The sequence below is a fragment of the Lampris incognitus genome, unplaced genomic scaffold, assembly GCF_029633865.1.
Source record: "Lampris incognitus isolate fLamInc1 unplaced genomic scaffold, fLamInc1.hap2 scaffold_172, whole genome shotgun sequence".
NCBI classification, from domain to species: Eukaryota; Metazoa; Chordata; class Actinopteri; order Lampriformes; family Lampridae; genus Lampris; species Lampris incognitus.
This window is the reverse complement of record NW_026611133.1, coordinates 136,413-156,472: the sequence shown is the minus strand read 5'-3', so window position 1 is coordinate 156,472 and position 20,060 is coordinate 136,413. Positions and strand designations below refer to the sequence as shown.

General features: G+C 44.1%; 1 protein-coding gene across 1 annotated transcript; it reads left to right on the top strand.

The window, feature by feature from the left end:
• Positions 1-52: 52 nt before the first annotated feature.
• Positions 53-19,269, top strand: LOC130132808 (CYFIP-related Rac1 interactor B-like). The gene is made up of 7 exons (XM_056301832.1): positions 53-185; positions 4,982-5,059; positions 6,357-6,473; positions 12,061-12,140; positions 12,322-12,448; positions 14,808-14,878; positions 19,005-19,269. The coding sequence occupies exons 1-7, from the start codon at positions 102-104 to the stop codon at positions 19,072-19,074; spliced, it is 627 nt and encodes a 208-aa protein (XP_056157807.1). The 5' UTR covers positions 53-101; the 3' UTR covers positions 19,075-19,269.
• Positions 19,270-20,060: the final 791 nt, after the last annotated feature.

The following is a 20,060-nucleotide window of genomic DNA, read 5'->3' as shown; positions in this document are numbered from 1 at the left end:
ATTGCTCTCTTTCTGTCTGTCTGTCTGTCTGTCTGTCTGTCTCTGCAGAGTTTTCGTTGCTGTCTCTGCTGGAGGCGTTGACCAGGTCAGATGTCAGTCCAATGCAGCACCTGGAGCAGCAGCAGGCTCTCGCCCGTCAGTTCGCTCAGATTCTCCACTTCACGCTGCGCTTCGACGAGCTCAAAGTAACTTGCCTTCTCTTCTAACTCCGCCCACTCCTCCTCTAACTCCCTCATTCCTCATCTTACCCCACCCACTCCCACTATAACTCCGCCCACTCCATTGTACTCCATGTGGTAACATTTATTTAAACCTTTATTTGGGAAGGGACGATGTACATTAATCACCATGTAACAAGTGTAAATGTACCTAGCTGAGAGGCTAGCTTCCGTTGGCCAGCCCTTTGCCTGATGTTGTTATGCATCCTAGGATGATAAAATAGTACAACGAATACATGTGCAGTAAGTAGAGAGCATACTACAGTGTGATTTATAAAAACAAAAAAATAAACATACAACATAGTTAGCATACAACACAAGAAAAACGAGCAAACAAACAAGAAATTATATACAGAATATACAAATAATGTAGAAAAAGATAATACGGAAAATATAGAAAATAACATATATATAAAAAGCAGACATACAACACAGCTAATGTACGACACAGTTAAACAACATGTTAAAGGTGTGTGTGAATAGTATCAGTGTTGACATTGTTGGTTATTAATAAGTCATTTCTTGACATGACACATAAATGAATGATAGGATGGGGACTCTAACTGACTGTGGTACTGAATTCCATTGATGTGATGCTCTAAAGGAGAAGATGGCCTGTCTACATGCATTTCTGCTGAGTGGGATCACGCAGTCCCCTCTAGCTGCACCTCTAGTAGCTCTGTTTGTGGTAGATTTGAAGTTGATGAGGCTGCACAGAGGAAGAAGAGGAGCTAAACCATGCAGGATCTTATAAACTAGGCACACATTTTTGTATTTGATGAGGTTTTCCCAACTAAGTAGATTATACTTTTATAGAATATGGCAGTGATGAAAACTGAATGACTTCTTGTCTAAGGTTTTGAGTGGGGGTTTTTTTTGTATAACGATTCTAGTGGTTTTAATGTTGTAGAGTGTGTGTTAGACCAGCTTATCAGACAATAGGTGATTTAGGAAATAACCATTGAGTCGAAGTATACTAGCTTTGTTGCCTCAGTTGATAGGAAGTCTCTGGAAAACCTGAAATTTACCAAACTGAACTTTACTTTACTGCAGACCCTTTTTATGTGGGTTTTGAAGCCAAGGTTTGAATCTTTGTGTACTCCTAAATATTTTTATTCTGACACAACTTGTAGTTTCTCTCCCTGGATGAGAATATCTTGCTCTACATTTATGCTGTTGCCTTTTGGGGAAAATATATAAACTGTTTTCAACACATTCAACTGCAGACAACATTGGTTAAGCCAGGATGTGACCTTCAACATAACATCTATTAACTTGATTGCTACCTCTTCTGTAGTTTTAAAATGAGGAAAAAATAACTGTATCATCAGCATACATTAAGATGTCACATTTTCCACACACAGAAGGTAGATCATTAATGTACATGCTGAATAGTATTGAACCGAGTATAGAGCCCTGTGGGACACCAGTTGATAGATCGAGAGAATTAGTAGATATATAATTATTGATTTTGACAAGCTGGGAGCAAGATGAGAGGTAGGATCTGAGGTTGGCAAATTCTATGGAAAGATTGAAATTAAGTAGTTTATGCGGTAGGATGTAATGATTAGCGGTATCCAATGCTTTCTGTAGATCAAGGAACACAGCCCCTACAGCCTCACTTTTGTCCATTGATGCCTTAACTTTTTCTATGAAATAGCATGCAGCCATTTCTGTTGAGTGATCAGCCCTGAATCCAAATTGCATTGGGTGCAGTGGGAAGGAGCTATTGTTGAGATGGTCAATGATTTGTTTGACAACTAGTCTTTTGAATACCTTTGATTCTATGGGTGAAATACTGATGGGCCTGTAGTTACTGGTCAGACAAGGGTCACCACCCTTGAGTATAAGGGTTACAACCACAGACTTCCATGAGTTGGGAAATCTCATTTGACCCAATGAGATATTAATGATATGCGTTAGTGGATTAGCTATTGAGGAATTGATCTCTTTCGGCATGAGTGTGTCCATACCATAGATGTCCTTAGCCCTTGAAGACTTGAGAGATGCGATTACTTTTGCAACCTCCATCTCAGACACTGGTCTTAATTCTAGTGCTGGCTCACTAGTACCGACAGTCCATGCATTGCTTTGTTGAACTGTGAAACTTTGGGCTATGGTAGTCGCTGACTCAACAAAGTATTGGTTGAGGGGCTGTGCTACATTAACTGGGCTCTGTAGGATTGTTATCCAAAGGAGTTGAATCAAGTGCAACTGGACTTGGTATATATCCGTGAAGACGTTTCGCCTCTCATCCAAGAGGCTTGATCAGTTCGTGCCTTTCTGACTAGACCAAGCTAGTCTGACTGGCTGGTGACGAGACTCAGAATTTATCCTCTTTGGAGTCGTTGTCAGAGCTATAGATGTCCATGGCTCTTTGTGATCCGATGTTTAGCAACGCCCGTCGTCAATAGCTCTGATAACGACGGGCGTTGCTAAACATCGGATCACAAAGAGCCATGGACATCTATAGCTCTGATAACGACTCCTAGAGGATAAATATCTGAGTCTCGTCAGCAGCCAGTCAGACTAGCTTGGTCTAGTCAGAAAAGCACGAACTGAGGAAGCCTCTTGGATGAGAGGCGAAAGGTCTTCACGGATATATACCAAGTCCAGTTGCACTTGATTCAACTTCTTTGGATAACCATGACCTGGATGAATGAGAACATTCACAGACCTGTAGCATTGTGTCATCGACCTTCAATTCAGTTGGCTTTGTTATGATGTTGTTTTGACCAGTTAATTTTTTAATCTGGCTCCATTTAGCTTTTGAGTCGCTGTGAGAGTTTTCAATGATAGTGGTGAAGATGTCCACCTTTGCTTTTCTCAATTCTCTTGTTACCTTGTTTCTTAGCATTGCGAATGTGTGTCTATCATGGGACATCTTTGATTTTGTGGCTATTTGTCTCACACCTTCATTAATTTTTGGACATTATTGGTCACCCAGGGGAGCGTCTGTTTCTTATTTTTGCGTTTCCTCTTAATCAAAATTTCATTGATTATAGATTGTAATGTTTCTGTAAGGTTTTGGCTAGTTACTTCTGAATCATTTTCAAGTAGATCATCCCAGTTTATGTTTTTTATGGTTGTTTTGAAGTCCTCTTGCTTGTTCATTGCAATGCAAAATAATTCCTTATCGCCATGAGTAGTACGAGTAGTAAACCTCCTACATGTTAATTTTCTTATTATGGTCTGACGGCCCAGTTATCATGTTGTGTGATTGTGTGATCCTTTTGGGTCTATTGCTAAATATTAGGTCAGTCTGGGTACTGGTGCTGTCTGCTATTCTTGTTGGACCTTTAACCATTAAAATTAAAACTATCAGTAGTTTGCTTGAGCTTTTTCCTTAAGGACTTAAGGTCGTCCCAATCGAAGTTGAAGTCACCCATTACAATGACCTCTTTCTTGAACTCACGCTAAGTTAAGTAATTGGCCAAGTACAATTGGGAGAAAAGGGGGGGGTCTTTAAAAAATAAATTACTATATTGACTCCTTCACATTACTGAATACATTACAACATGCATTAAACACACATTTAAACACACATTTAAACACAAATTTAGCTGCCCTCAGAAACAAACTGAGAAAGCGGTAAAATGGGACAAAATGGGTAAGAATAGGACAATCCATAATCCAAGGTCAGCAGATGGCAAGGGCAGATACTGGGACGGATACTGGGATGCATACTGGGACGGATACTGGGATGGATACTAGGACGGATACTGGGACGAATACTGGGACGGATATTAGGACGGATACTGAGACGGATACTGGGATGGAGTCTGTTAAAAATAGTTACTATTACTAAACATTATTTCATCTTTAAGTATTACTGAGTAGTTACTATTACTAAACATTATTTCATCTTGAAGTATTACTGAGTAGTTACTTTTACTAAACATTATTTCATCTTGAAGTATTACTGAGAAGTTACTTTTACTAAACATTATTTCATCTTGAAGTATTACTGGGTAGTTACTATTACTAAACATTATTTCATCTTGAAGTATTACTGAGTAGTTACTTTTACTAAACATTATTTCATCTTGAAGTATTACTGAGAAGTTACTTTTACTAAACATTATTTCATCTTGACGTATTACTGGGTAGTTACTATTGCTAAACATTATTTCATCTTGAAGTATTACTGAGTAGTTACTATTGCTAAACATTATTTCATCTTGAAGTATTACTGAGTAGTTACTATTGCTAAACATTATTTCATCTTGACGTATTACTGGGTAGTTAGTATTACTAAACATTATTTCATCTTGAAGTATTACTGGGTAGTTAGTATTACTAAACATTATTTCATCTTGAAGTATTACTGAGTAGTTACTATTACTAAACATTATTTCATCTTGAAGTATTACTGGGTAGTTACTATTACTAAACATTATTTCATCTTGAAGTAGTACTAAGTAGTTACTATTACTAAACATTATTTCATCTTGAAGTATTACTGAGTAGTTACTATTACTAAACATTATTTCATCTTGAAGTATTACTGAGTAGTTACTATTACTAAACATTATTTCATCTTGAAGTATTACTGGGTAGTTACTTTTACTAAACATTATTTCATCTTGACGTATTACTGAGTAGTTACTATTACTAAACAGTATTTCATCTTGAAGTATTACTGAGTAGTTACTATTACTAAACAGTATTTCATCTTGAAGTATTACTGGGTCGTTGATATTTGTGTGCAGTAAGTAGTTTTGGTGTTTAAGAATAATTGGTTACTTTGTATTTGTGTCCAGATGACGAACCCTGCCATCCAGAATGATTTCAGCTACTACCGCAGAACCATCAGCCGCATGCGGATCAACAACCAGTGTGTATGTGAAGCCAAACAGCTCCTGTCCTCCTCCAGTCCTCTGGATGCGTTCACAGTACAGAAAGACGAGTCATGGGAGCTGCTGGTCCTGGTTTCCTTATTGCTGCTCATGTTCCTGACTTTGTGAAACAGACTTTCTCCCTCTCTGTGTGTTCTTCTGCTCTGTGACGCCGCTGACTGTAGAAATGTACTGAACAGTCGGGCCCCTGTCACCGTGGGCCCTGCATATCTGACAGAGTAAATGTCCCTCGGTGAGGACATCACACCTCACCTTTGTGTTCTAGTCGACATCCGAGTCCATCCTGATCTTTGCAAAAATATCAGAAACGGTTTTCTTTTTCAGAATCGGAAATTCTTTCATTGCCATGTGCAGTACATGTGCAGTACACGTGCAGTACACGTGCAGGACACGCGCAGTACATGTACAGTACACGTGCAGTACATGTGCAGTACATGTGCAGTACATGTGCAGTACACGTGCAGGACACGCGCAGTACATGTACAGTACACGTGCAGTACATGCAAAAGAAGTTTAGCTTGGTGTTGTTGGAACAATTGCATGAAAAAAATCCTGTCTTAAGTCAAATGAAAATAAGTACATGAAATATACACATATATATATATATGTGTGTGTGTGTGTGTGTGTGTGTGTGTCTATATATCTATATGTGTGTGTGTGTATCTATATATCTATATGTGTGTGTGTGTGTATCTATCTATATATATATATATATATGTGTGTGTGTGTGTGTGTATCTATATATCTATATATATGTGTGTGTGTGTATCTATATATATATATATGTGTGTGTGTGTGTGTATCTATATATCTATATGTGTGTGTGTGTATCTATATATCTATATGTGTGTGTGTGTGTATCTATCTATATATATATATATATATATGTGTGTGTGTGTGTATCTATATATCTATATATATGTGTGTGTGTGTGTATCTATATATCTATATATATATATGTGTGTGTGTGTGTGCGTGTGTATATATATATATATATATATATATATATATGTGTGTGTGTGTGCGTGTGTATCTATATATCTATATATATGTGTGTGTGTGCGTGTGTATCTATATATCTATATATATATGTGTGTGTGTGTGTGTGTGTGAAAACAATATGAAGAACCTGTTCTGGTTGCCAGTCCTGAAAACAGGAAGCAGAAGCTGTTTCACCATCAGGGGCATTTGCTAGCAGACAGACTGCCATCCTCTGGGTCACATGACTCTGGTTTCCTGCTTGAGGTTTGAATTTAATGAGAGTCTTTTGCTTTTAAAGGCCAGTGAAGAGAATGAAGTCACCAATGAGCTGGCTAACCGGATGTCTCTGTTCTACGCCAACGCCACGCCCATGCTGAAAACGCTAAGCGACGCCACAACAAAGTTTGTATCAGATGTAAGTTAAATGTTGTTCTGTTTTTACTTCATTATCTTCACAGAAGCTTGACCGAACACAGACTCTCTTCACTACCACCCTGCCCCATATTTACATAGCCTCGCCTCCCCATGACAACCAGTCTAATAACTTCAACCACTTGCAGCTGACCAGTGCAACCAGTCTACTACTGTGGGTTACTGGTCAGCCAGACTGGAGCAGCTGGAGACTGAAGCTATGTTCTGACTGGCAGTTCAAATCCCGTTTTTCATACTAACATGAGTGTTATTTATGTCTGTGTTCTGTTCGTCTAAAAGCCAGAGGGATTCAGGTTTCTTAACGTGACTCACATTTGAATGTGTTTTGCTCTGTGATTCCAACTGGTTCTGCAGTTGCGTCTAAGTTGGACCGTTCAGATCAGATCTTGTGTCGCAGCGTCACCAGGAAGGAACGGGACCGTCCGTCACAACCAAACCAGCAACAAAACCAGACAGGAGATCCTGCACGGCAGCTTGTCATGGTTAAATACAGAGACAAGATGCCAGGATCCTGTTTGTGGACTTCAGCTCCACATTCAGTACTATCAGACCTGTCCTCCTCCAGGACAAACTCTCCTAACTGCACGTTCCCCACTCCCCCTGCAGGTGGCTCACTGACTTCCTGACCAACAGGAGTCAGCATGTGAAAATGTGGAAGCATGTCTCGGAACCTCGGATCATCAGCACTGGTGTCCCCCAGGGCTGTGTCCTGTCCCCACTGCTCTTCTGGCTTTATACCGATCATCAATTTGTCAAGCTCCTAAGTTTGCAGATGACACGCCCATCATCAGACTCATCTCTGAGGGTGAGGGGTCTGCTTACAGATGGGAAGTTGACCACCTGGTTTCCTGGTGCAGCCATAACAACCTGGATCTAAACCCCCTGAAGACAGTGGAGATGGTGGTGGACTTCAGGGGAAGCCCACCCCAGTTACCACTGTGGAGTCATTCCATTTCCTGGGCCACACCACCACTCAGGACCTCAAGTGGGAGCGAAACATCAGCTCACGCATCCGTAAAGCACAGCAGAACATGTACTTCCTGTGGCAGCTGAAGAAATGAAATCTGCCACAGACAATGACAATGGCTCTTTTCACCTGACAGTGAGGCGTTTCGCCAGGGGGACGTAGCGCGTGGAAGGGTCACACTATTCCCCCCAGTTCCCCCTCCCCCCAAAACATGCGCCCCGACTGACCAGAGGAGGCGCTAGTGCAGTGACCAGGACACATACCCATATCCGGCTTCCCACCCACAGACACGGCCAATTGTGTCTGTAGGGACGCCCGACCAAGCCGGAGGTAACACGGGGATTCGAACCGGCGACCCCCATGTTGGTAGGCAACAGAATAGACCGCCACGCCACCCGAACGCCCCCCAACAGAGACGTTTCTAAATATTTCCCCCCATCGAATATAAAGCAACATGTTTGTCTCGTCGTTGCTCCAAAACCCTGCAGCCAAACCCGCCGTGTCTTGTTTATCGCCAGCCGCCCATCTAAAGAGCTGTTTTAATCTCTTTATTGTTGTGAAGGAGCGGAGGACAGGAGGCGGAGCTGGAGGTGGCGGAGCTGGAGATGATAAGATTTCCACTGAAATCAGAATCAGAAACACTTTATGTGTCGTTTCATTTCATGCACTTGTGCACATGAAATGAAACGACACATGGTTTCCCCCAGCGCACAGCAGTGAAACACAAAGGCAGAAACACGTCCCAAAACTACAAGAACCAGAAGAACACATATCTCCAAACTAACACATATATCTAAACTAAAAACAAGAAGAAGAAACAAATCCACTGTACAGGAGAGCGGACGCCAGCCAGGATGCCTGTGGGAACGGCCGGTCTGCAGGCTAGCAGCTAGCTTAGCCTGCCCCGCTTCCGCGTCCTGTCAGAACGCCCTCGGTGCTTCCTCTTGGGGCACAGCTCCAGGCAGGGCAGTGGTCCCATGGCCCACAGGGGCCCACAGGGGCCCACAGGACACAGCAGACCAAGCTCTCCCAGCCATCAGACGAAGACAAACGTAGACGCAGACGAGGACAAAGACACTGCATGGACGGTTCTGGGCGAGGCTGCTGCAAACGTGGATTTGCGCCGCCATCTTCCATCATCATCTTTGGGAGTGACGAAGAAGGACAGGATTAGGAAAAAGCGTATTAGAGGAATCAATCAATCAATCAATCAATCAATCAATCAATCAATCAATCAATCAATCAATCAATCAATCAACCAATCAATCAACCAATCGACCACCTTCAACTTACCTGTCTAAGAACGAGCTCCTTGTCATCCCAGCAAGTATGTCGTTACAAGAAGAACGAGATCAGAAGGCAGCTCGAATCAACCCAGCTCATGACCACAATGTCTGCCCGAGATTCAGGTCAATTCAGGTCAATTCAACTCAATTTACTGTCATTAACAACAATGTGCAGCAGGCACATGTTAAACATGAAACGAGGGCTGTGGCTTCAGCAAACGGTGCAAGACAGACACACACAAACACAGCAAACACAGTATAAGATGTACTACACACATGAAGACCACACACAGTATAAGATATACTACACACATGAAGACCAAACACGGTATAAGATATACTACACACATGAAGACCACACACAGTATAAGATGTACTACACACATGAAGACCACACACAGTATAAGATATACTACACACATGAAGACCAAACACGGTATAAGATATACTACACACATGAAGACCACACACGGTATAAGATATACTACACACATGAAGACCACACACGGTATAAGATATACTACACACATGAAGACCACACACAGTATAAGATATACTACACACATGAAGACCACACACAGTATAAGATATACTACACACATGAAGACCACACACAGTATAAGATATACTACACACATGAAGACCACACACAGTATAAGATATACTACACACATGAAGACCACACACAGTATAAGATACACACACATGAAGACCACACACAGTATAAGATACACACACATGAAGACCACACACAGTATAAGATATACTACACACATGAAGACCACACACAGTATAAGATATACTACACACATGAAGACCACACACAGTATAAGATACACACACATGAAGACCAAACACAGTATAAGATACACACACATGAAGACCACACACGGTATAAGATATACTACACACATGAAGACCAAACACAGTATAAGATACACACACATGAAGACCAAACACAGTATAAGATATACACACATGAAGACCAAACACAGTATAAATATACACACATGAAGACCAAACACAGTATAAGATGCACACACATGAAGACCAAACACAGTATAAATATACACACATGAAGACCACACACAGTATAAGATACACACACATGAAGACCAAACACAGTATAAGATACACACACATGAAGACCAAACACAGTATAAGATATACACACATGAAGACCAAACACAGTATAAATATACACACATGAAGACCAAACACAGTATAAGATGCACACACATGAAGACCAAACACAGTATAAATATACACACATGAAGACCACACACAATATAAGATAAGATACACACATGAAGACCAAAAGCTAGAAATAAGTTAAAAGAGAGCTGGAGTACAAAATATTTAAAATATCTACAGACATTCAGTGGGTAGCCAGGTTCAGGTGGGCAACAGCTTGGGGAAAGAAGCTGTTTCTGAGCCTGGTAGTGGGGGCTCTGAGGCTCCTGTAGCGCCTCCCAGAGCACGGCAGGGGGGAGAACAGTCCATGGTTGGGGTGGGTGGGATCTCTGCTGATGCTCAGACCCCTTCAAAACCTGGGTGTCATGATTTATGACCATCTACCCTTTAAAGTTCACATGGCCTCAATTGCTCAGTGGTGTCAATTTACCCTGTACAGCATCAGGAAGCTCAGACCCCAGCTGTCTGGGCATGCAGCACCACTCCTGGTACAGGCTCTCGTATTGTCACACATTGGACTACTGCAACTCCTTACTGGCAGACCTACCCACATGTATGTTCAAACCTCTGCAGGTTATCCAGAACGCAGCGGCGTGACTGGTCTTCAACCAGCTGAAAAGAGCACATGTCACCCATCTGTACACATCCTTCCACTGGCTCCCAGTCGCTGCCTGCATCAAATACAAAACCCTGACACTTGCTTACAAAACAGCAACTAAAACAGCTCCCACATACCTGAACACCCTCATTCAGGTGTACACTCCGTCCTGTTCACTACACTCTGCCAATGAAAGGCACCTGGTACTACCACCACCACAGGGCCCTAACTCACGAGGTAGACTCTTCTGTTCTGTAGTTCCACGGTGGTGGAACGAGTTACCAAACTCTGTTCGATCGGCAGAATCCATCTTAACGTCTTATGGCCTGCGAAAAGCTGTTCCTCAGTGTTCAGTGCGTGTTTTGAGAGTTCTTGTCTCCTACTTGAGGGCAGCAGGGAGAACAGCCTGTTGTGTGGGTGTGCTGGGTTCTTAATGACCCTCAAGGACTTCCTGAGGCACCACTGGGTGTGCAGCTCCCACAGACTGGGCAGCTCAAATCCATCGATGTGCTGGGCTATGCACACCACCCTCCCCAGCGCCTTGCAGTCCTTGCTGGTAAGCTGCCATACCAGGTGGTGAAAAAGCCTGTCAGCAGGCTCTCTATGGTGCCCTGGTAGAAGTCCCCAAGGATGTGGAGCCTCAAGCGTAATTTCTTTAGGCTTCTGAGGCCGTACAGATGCTGTTTGGCTTTTTTAACGACAGTGGAGGTGTAGTTAGCTCATGTCAGGTCTTTGTGGATGTTAACTCCCTGATATTTGAAGTTGTCCACCCTCTCCACCACTTTGCTGTTGATGGTGACTGGGGGGTGAATGCCCCCCCTCCCGTAACCCACAATGACCTCTTCGGTCTTGGAGATGTTCAGTGAAAGGTTCGTTGGCACCACTATTCCAGGACAGTCACTTCCACCCTGTAGACCGTCTTGTTGCTGCAGGAGGTCAACCCCACAACTGTTGTGTTGTCTGCAAACTTCACAATGCTGTTTGAACCCTGTGTCACCGTGTAGTTGTGGGTGTAGAGGGAATACAGGAGTGAGCTGAGGACACAGCCCTATGGTGCTCCCGTGCTGAGAGTCAGCGGAGAAGAGGTGTGGTTGTCCATTCTCACCACCTGGAGGTGGCCCGTCAGAAAGTCCAGGATCCAGTCACGCCGTGCTGTTCAGGCCCAAATCCCCGAGTTTACTGATGAGCCTGGAGGGCAATATGGTGTTGAATACTGAGCTGTAGTCCACGAACAGCACCCTTGCATAGGTGTCCCTCCCTTCCAGGTGGGAGAGGGTGGTGTGTAGGATGTGGGCGATGGTATCCTCTGTTTCTCCAGTCTTAACATTCGGATGTTCTTAATTGGCCGGGATTCAACTCACAGTTTTCCAGTCACGGGGCTAGTGTCTCTTTGAAGGGCTCAGTGCCCAACATGAACTCATTACTAATGACACCTGTAATAACCCCTTTATTAACTTGCCATAGCCTGACTGACTCGGACCTTTCCAGCTGAGAAATGTCAATGTGGATGTGTTGCTTTGTGTAGAATCCAGATGTGCCGATTGAAAACACGACGGACTGTCTGAGTACGATGGCCAGTGTCTGTAAAGTCATGCTGGAAACGCCGTGAGTTAATAATCCACCAGACACCGCTTGCTTTATAAAGACATTCATGATACACCAAGACTAACTTTAGTCCTCACCCGAAAACATCTCATTCCAATTCCATGCTAGGTATCCAGGCTTTCATTTGATTTGATGCAATGGAGTGTGTGTGTGTGTGTGTGTGTGTGTGTGTGTGTAATAGGGAGTACCGCAGTCGTTTTACCAGTGAAGAGACTGTGTTGTTCTGCCTGCGTGTGATGGTCGGCATCATCATCCTGTACGACTATGTCCACCCAGCAGGCGCCTTTGTCAAGACCTCCAACATAGATGTAAGTTTCCACAGCAGGAAGTCAACTGACGGCAACTTCCTGCATCCAAGAAAGGAAGCCAAAAATGGCGTCCTATTGCATCACATAATTCAACTGCCACCAGCTTTAATTTGCCTCCTAGTAGATGTGTGGGACAGAACAGGATGTCCTGGTAGACTAGATAACCATCATGTCTTTATCTTCTGTTGTGGTAGACTAGATGACCATCATGTCTTCATCTTCTGTTGTGGTAGACTAGATGACCATCATGTCTTTATCTTCTGTTGTGGTAGACTAGATGACCATCATGTCTTTATCTTCTCTTGTGGTAGACTAGATGACCATCAGGTCTTCATCTTCTGTTGTGGTAGACTAGATGACCATCATGTCTTCATCTTCTGTTGTGGTAGACTAGATGACCATCATGTCTTTATCTTCTCTTGTGGTAGACTAGATGACCATCATGTCTTTATCTTCTGTTGTGGTAGACTAGATGACCGTCATGTCTTCATCTTCTGTTGTGGTAGACTAGATGACCGTCATGTCTTCATCTTCTGTTGTGGTAGACTAGATGACCGTCATGTCTTCATCTTCTGTTGTGGTAGACTAGATGACCATCATGTCTTTATCTTCTGTTGTGGTAGACTAGATGACCGTCATGTCTTCATCTTCTGTTGTGGTAGACTAGTTGACCATCATGTCTTCATCTTCTGTTGTGGTAGACTAGATGACCATCATGTCTTTATCTTCTGTTGTGGTAGACTAGATGACCATCATGTCTTTATCTTCTGTTGAGGTAGACTAGATGACTATCACGTCTTCATCTTCTGTTGTGGTAGACTAGATGACCATCATGTCTTCATCTTCTGTTGTGGTAGACTAGATGACCATCATGTCTTTATCTTCTGTTGTGGTAGACTAGATGACCATCATGTCTTTATCTTCTGTTGTGGTAGACTAGATGACCATCATGTCTTTATCTTCTCTTGTGGTAGACTAGATGACCATCAGGTCTTCATCTTCTGTTGTGGTAGACTAGATGACCATCATGTCTTCATCTTCTGTTGTGGTAGACTAGATGACCATCATGTCTTTATCTTCTCTTGTGGTAGACTAGATGACCATCATGTCTTTATCTTCTGTTGTGGTAGACTAGATGACCGTCATGTCTTCATCTTCTGTTGTGGTAGACTAGATGACCGTCATGTCTTCATCTTCTGTTGTGGTAGACTAGATGACCGTCATGTCTTCATCTTCTGTTGTGGTAGACTAGATGACCATCATGTCTTTATCTTCTGTTGTGGTAGACTAGATGACCGTCATGTCTTCATCTTCTGTTGTGGTAGACTAGTTGACCATCATGTCTTCATCTTCTGTTGTGGTAGACTAGATGACCATCATGTCTTTATCTTCTGTTGTGGTAGACTAGATGACCATCATGTCTTTATCTTCTGTTGAGGTAGACTAGATGACTATCACGTCTTCATCTTCTGTTGTGGTAGACTAGATGACCATCATGTCTTCATCTTCTGTTGTGGTAGACTAGATGACCATCATGTCTTTATCTTCTGTTGTGGTAGACTAGATGACCGTCATGTCTTCATCTTCTGTTGTGGTAGACTAGATGACCATCATGTCTTCATCTTCTGTTGTGGTAGACTAGATGACCATCATGTCTTCATCTTCTGTTGTGGTAGACTAGATGACCGTCATGTATCAACATGTGGCGGATTAATGTGCTTTCACCTTTCGCTTCATGGAGGGTCCAACTGGAGGTGGAGGAGACAATAGAAAAGCTTTTAACATTCAGATAGAAGAGATTTTATCGGTTACACTTATGTTAACCAATCAATGGCAAATTATAAATTTAGACAAATTAATACTTTTTATCAAATTAAGAAAAAACGTTTTTCATATTTGTTATGCTGGAGAGTTCAGAATCTAAACCTTAAACAGTTAAGCTGGAATTCCTAACGCCAGCAGTAAAGCAGTAAAGGCTTCATGTCATGGGTCACCGTCAAGCTCAGCTGATCAGTCACCTTGTCGATGCATCAAGTCCTCCACGTGGGGACGGTTCCTGTCTGCTCTCTACTCTTCTGGGTGTCTTCTGACTTGGAGAAAAGCTTTTTGACAGACCCGGTCTGTTAAAACAGTCACGTCGTCCATGTGCTTCTGTACTGGGAATAATGGGAGAACTGGGATGGTAAATAACAAATAAATAACAAAATAGTAAATAATAACTTAATTAACATAAATTAATTCATTAATAATAAATAAACGAATGCTGCTTGTTGTGGGTGATCCATCATCATCTGTGTGTGTGTGTGTGTGTGTGTGTGTGTGTGTGTGTGTGTGTGTGTGTGTGTGTGTGTGTGCGCAGATGAAAGGCTGTATCAGACTGCTGAAGGACCAGCCGGCTATCAGTGTGGAGGGATTGCTCAACGCTCTGAGGTCAGCAGGTCCCGCGTCGTTCATCATTACATTGATTTACATTGGCTCCTCATGTCATTAGCTCTCATCTTCCGTCATCTGTTTGTGCACAACATTAATGATCATCAGCCGTTCGCCACATTTCTCCAAGTCACTTGCTCCACTTCCTGTTGCTCTGTCCCACAACCGTTCAAGAGGAGCTCAGACGTGGGTTTGGCTTTTGTGGGCTGGTGGTGAGAGAACAGAGCAGAAGATCACTTCCCACATCTGTTTCATGAGACAGCTGTGTAGGAGAACAGGTGTGTAGACATGAGACAGGTGTGTAGACATGAGACAGGTGTGTAAGAGGACAGGTGTGTAGACATGAGACAGGTGTGTAAGAGGACAGGTGTGTAGACATGAGACAGGTGTGTAGCAGAACAGGTGTGTAGACATGAGACAGGTGTGTAAGAGAACAGGTGTGTAGACATGAGACAGGTGTGTAGGAGAACAGGTGTGTAGACATGAGACAGGTGTGTAGACATGAGACAGGTGTGTAGACATGAGACAGGTGTGTAGACATGAGACAGGTGTGTAAGAGAACAGGTGTGTAGACATGAGACAGGTGTGTAGGAGAACAGGTGTGTAGACATGAGACAGGTGTGCAGACATGAGACAGGTGTGTAGGAGAACAGGTGTGTAGACATGAGACAGGTGTGTAGGAGAACAGGTGTGTAGACATGAGACAGGTGTGTAAGAGAACAGGTGTGTAGACATGAGACAGGTGTGTAGGAGAACAGGTGTAGACATGAGACAGGTGTGTAAGAGAACAGGTGTGTAGACATGAGACAGGTGTGTAGGAGAACAGGTGTGTAGACATGAGACAGGTGTGTAGGAGAACAGGTGTGTAGACATGAGACAGGTGTGTAGGAGAACAGGTGTGTAGACATGAGACAGGTGTGTAGGAGAACAGGTGTGTAGACATGAGACAGGTGTGTAGGAGAACAGGTGTGTAGACATGAGACAGGTGTGTAAGAGAACAGGTGTGTAGACATGAGACAGGTGTGTAGGAGAACAGGTGTGTAGACATGAGACAGGTGTGTAGGAGAACAGGTGTGTAGACATGAGACAGGTGTGTAAGAGAACAGGTGTGTAGACATGAGACAGGTGTGTAGGAGAACAGGTGTAGACATGAGACAGGTGTGTAAGAGAACAGGTGTGTAGACATGAGACAGGTGTGTAGGAGAACAGGTGTGTAGACATGAGACAGGTGTGTAGGAGAACAGGTGTGTAGACATGAGACAGGTGTGTAGACATGAGACAGGTGTGTAAGAGAACAGGTGTGTAGACATGAGACAGGTGTGTAGACATGAGACAGGTGTGTAGACATGAGACAGGTGTGTAAGAGAACAGGTGTGTAGACATGAGACAGGTGTGTAGACATGAGACAAGTGTGTAGGAGAACATGTGTGTAGACATGAGACAGGTGTGTAGACATGAGACAGGTGTGTAAGAGAACAGGTGTGTAGACATGAGACAGGTGTGTAGGAGAACAGGTGTGTAGACATGAGACAGGTGTGTAAGAGAACAGGTGTGTAGACATGAGACAGGTGTGTAGGAGAACATGTGTGTAGACATGAGACAGGTGTGTAGACATGAGACAGGTGTGTAAGAGAACAGGTGTGTAGACATGAGACAGGTGTGTAGACATGAGACAGGTGTGTAGAAGGACAAGTGAATCAAAAGTTGCAAACAATCTCATGCACACTGTCAAACTTGCAGACCTTCATCAGCAGGCGGTTTGTGACGATGACAAGCCATCTTAAACAGGGAGTGGCTGCACACCTGCAACCAGTTATGTTCCCCACATGCAACAGGAAGGCATCAGTACCAAACATCGGTTAACTGTGGGGCAGTCGGTAGTAGGTACCTAGAAATACGTCCTACAGGCCGCACCAGATAATTGCAGTCAAAATAAACAACACAGCATAAAGAAAAAGTTAATAGTAGAATTACTTAGAACCCTCCCCAAACGAAATATATATATAGCTACCATATGTATCATATATACCATATATACTATATATACCATATGTACTATATATACCATATGTACCATATATACTGTATGTACCATATGTACCATATATACCGTATATACCATATGTACCATATATACTGTATGTACCATATGTACCATATATACCGTATATACCATATGCACCATATATACTATATATACCATATGTACTATATATACCATATGTACCGTATGTACCATATCTACCATATATACCGTATGTGCCATATGCACCATATATACCGTATATACCATATGTACCATATATACTGTATGTACCATATGTACCATATATACCGTATATACCATATGTACCATATATACTGTATGTACCATATGTACCATAGATACCGTATATACCATATGCACCATAGATACCGTATATACCATATGTACCATAGATACCCTATATACCATATGCACCGTATATACTGTATGTACCATATGTACCATAGATACCATATATACAATAGACGTCAAGGCCTCAAAAAACATGTAGCATCCGTGCAGACATATTTACGCCTTCCTGTTGCATTTGGGGGACGTGATTGGTTGCAGGTGTGCAGCCACTCCCTGTTTAAGATGGCTTGTCATCGTCACAAACCGCCTGCTGATGAAGGTCTGCCACAGAAACGCTGCAAATGAAAGTGTAATCGCACGTTAGACAGTGTGCGTGAGATCGTTTGCAACTTCTGCCAAGAGAACCAAGCCGGTTCCCTCAAGAAGACATAGAACAGCAACCAGCATGCAAACCTAAAACAGAGCAGACACAGAGACCTGCAGAACACCGTGTATCTCTGAACAGCTCATATGCCCGCAACACTTTCCGTCTGAGTCCGCGGCCGGGTCATCCTGCGTCATCCTGCGTCATCCTGCGTCATCCTGCGTCATCCTGCGCAGATATGGAGGCTGGTGTCTGTCAGCATCTCTGATGTGGCTGCTGTGCCACTGTGCAACATTCTTTTAAACTGTAAGTGAAGATGCGTCCAGGCAGCACAGTGCTCTATTCCGTGGCCTACCAACACCGACATCTGACCTGTCACGCTGACATCTGACCTGTCACACTGACACCTGACCTGTCACACTGACACCTGACCTGTCACACCGACATCTGACCTGTCACACTGACATCTGATCTGTCACGCTGACACCTGATCTGTCACGCTGACATCTGACCTGTCACACTGACACCTGACCTGTCACACTGACATCTGACCTGTCACACCGACATCTGACCTGTCACACCGACACCTGACCTGACACACTGACATCTGACACCTGACCTGTCACACTGACATCTGACACCTGACCTGACACACTGACATCTGACACCTGACCTGTCACACTGACACCTGACCTGTCACACTGACACCTGACCTGTCACACTGACACCTGACCTGTCACACTGACACCTGACCTGTCAACACTGACACCTGACCTGTCAACACTGACATGTGACCTGTCACACTGACATGTGACCTGTCAACACTGACATGTGACCTGTCACAATGACACCTGACCTGTCACACTGACACCTGACCTGTCACACTGACATGTGACCTGTCACACTGACACCTGACCTGACACACTGACACCTGACCTGTCACACTGACACCTGACCTGTCACACTGACACCTGACCTGTCACACTGACACGTGACCTGTCAACACTGACACCTGACCTGCTCTTAGCTGGTCTCAACGGGCCGTCAGATGGCGGAGGTGCTGATTGGTGGATGGATGGCTGTCAATCATTATTTCACAATCACTGTCAGTCACCCAGTCTCGAGCCTTTCCATCTGTTTTAAACCGAAGTGGGTTTGAATCCGATGCGCCTGAGTTCTCGTGCTCAGTCGTTTCCATGGAGACAGCGTCGTTCGTTCGGTGCAGCTCTGCTGCAGGGTGGTGGTGGTGGTGGTGCTGCTGCTGCTGCTGTGAGTGAGTGTGTAGTTTTTGTGGGGTTTCTTCCCTGCAGTACACACTCGTGTACTTCTCTCCCTAGCCCGGCAGCGCTGTGGATATTGGCAGTCATAACTGGAAGTCATTTCTCTACTAACACAACAGTTGTGGTTTGTGTCGTTCCTCCCAGATACACAACCAAACATCTGAACGATGAAACTACCTCCAAGCAGATCCGAAGCCTGCTGCAGCCCAACTAACCGGCTGCCGCTGCTGCTGCTGCTGCCGCTGCCGCCGCCGCGACGCCACCCGGCTCGCCTCTCGCTCCACATTCCAACACATACTGAACAAATGTGTAGCTCATATTTGTAGCAGTTCTACCTGAATATTTTTATATGCTGTCAGAACAAAGTCATTTCACTGGGTGAGTTTTGTAGTAAAAATAAAACGGAATAAAGAACGAGCTCGTTATGGGTTTGCTTTGTGGCACATTGTTTCATGCTCACACTTGTCAGATGAGGATTTTGGTGGATTTCCAGTTTGAACGTAGGTCTGGTCATCATGACGTGTACTCATGACCTCTATTACCATTCTGTCTGAACAGCCACACTCAGCTGTTGTTGCTCTGCTGTGGTCGAACTGGGACCAGTACACCAGTAAGACCAGTCCCATTACTGGTCTGCATGCAGATCATCTGCTGGCTCGTCACATGTTCATTAGAACCTCGTTGATTTGCTCCATCCCCTCAACACAACACACAGGACCCGGCTGGCTGGCTGACTGGCTGGCTGACTGGCTGACTGGCTGGCAGGCTGACCGGTGGGGTGGCTGGCCGGCTGGCAGGCTGACCTGACTGACTGGCTGGCTGACTGGCTGGCTGGCTGACTGGCTGGCTGACTGGCTGACAGGCTGGTTGGCAGGCTGGCTGGCTGGCTGGTTGGCTGACCTGACTGACTGGCTGGCTGACTGGCTGGCTGACTGGCTGACTGGCTGGTTGGCAGGCTGGCTGACAGGCTGGTTGGCAGACTGGCTGACAGGCTGGTTGGCAGGCTGGCTCGCTGGCTGGTTGGCTGACAAGCTGGCTGGCTGGTTGGCTGACAAGCTGGCTGGCAGACTGGCTGACAGGCTGGCTTCATCAGTACCACTGTCTCCAAACCATACAACATAGCTGGTCTCACCACCATCTTGTAAACCTTCCCTTTAACTCTTGCTGGTACCCTTCTGTCACGCATCACTCCTGACACTC

Coding starts and splice junctions, on each gene's coding strand:
- LOC130132808 (XM_056301832.1), top strand. CDS start 102: ATGCAGCACCTGGAGCAGCAGCAGGCTCTCGCCCGTCAGTTCGCTCAG. Junction 5,060..6,356: donor TGCGGATCAACAACCAGTGT/GTATGTGAAGCC, acceptor TTGCTTTTAAAG/GCCAGTGAAGAGAATGAAGT. Junction 14,879..19,004: donor GGATTGCTCAACGCTCTGAG/GTCAGCAGGTCC, acceptor CGTTCCTCCCAG/ATACACAACCAAACATCTGA.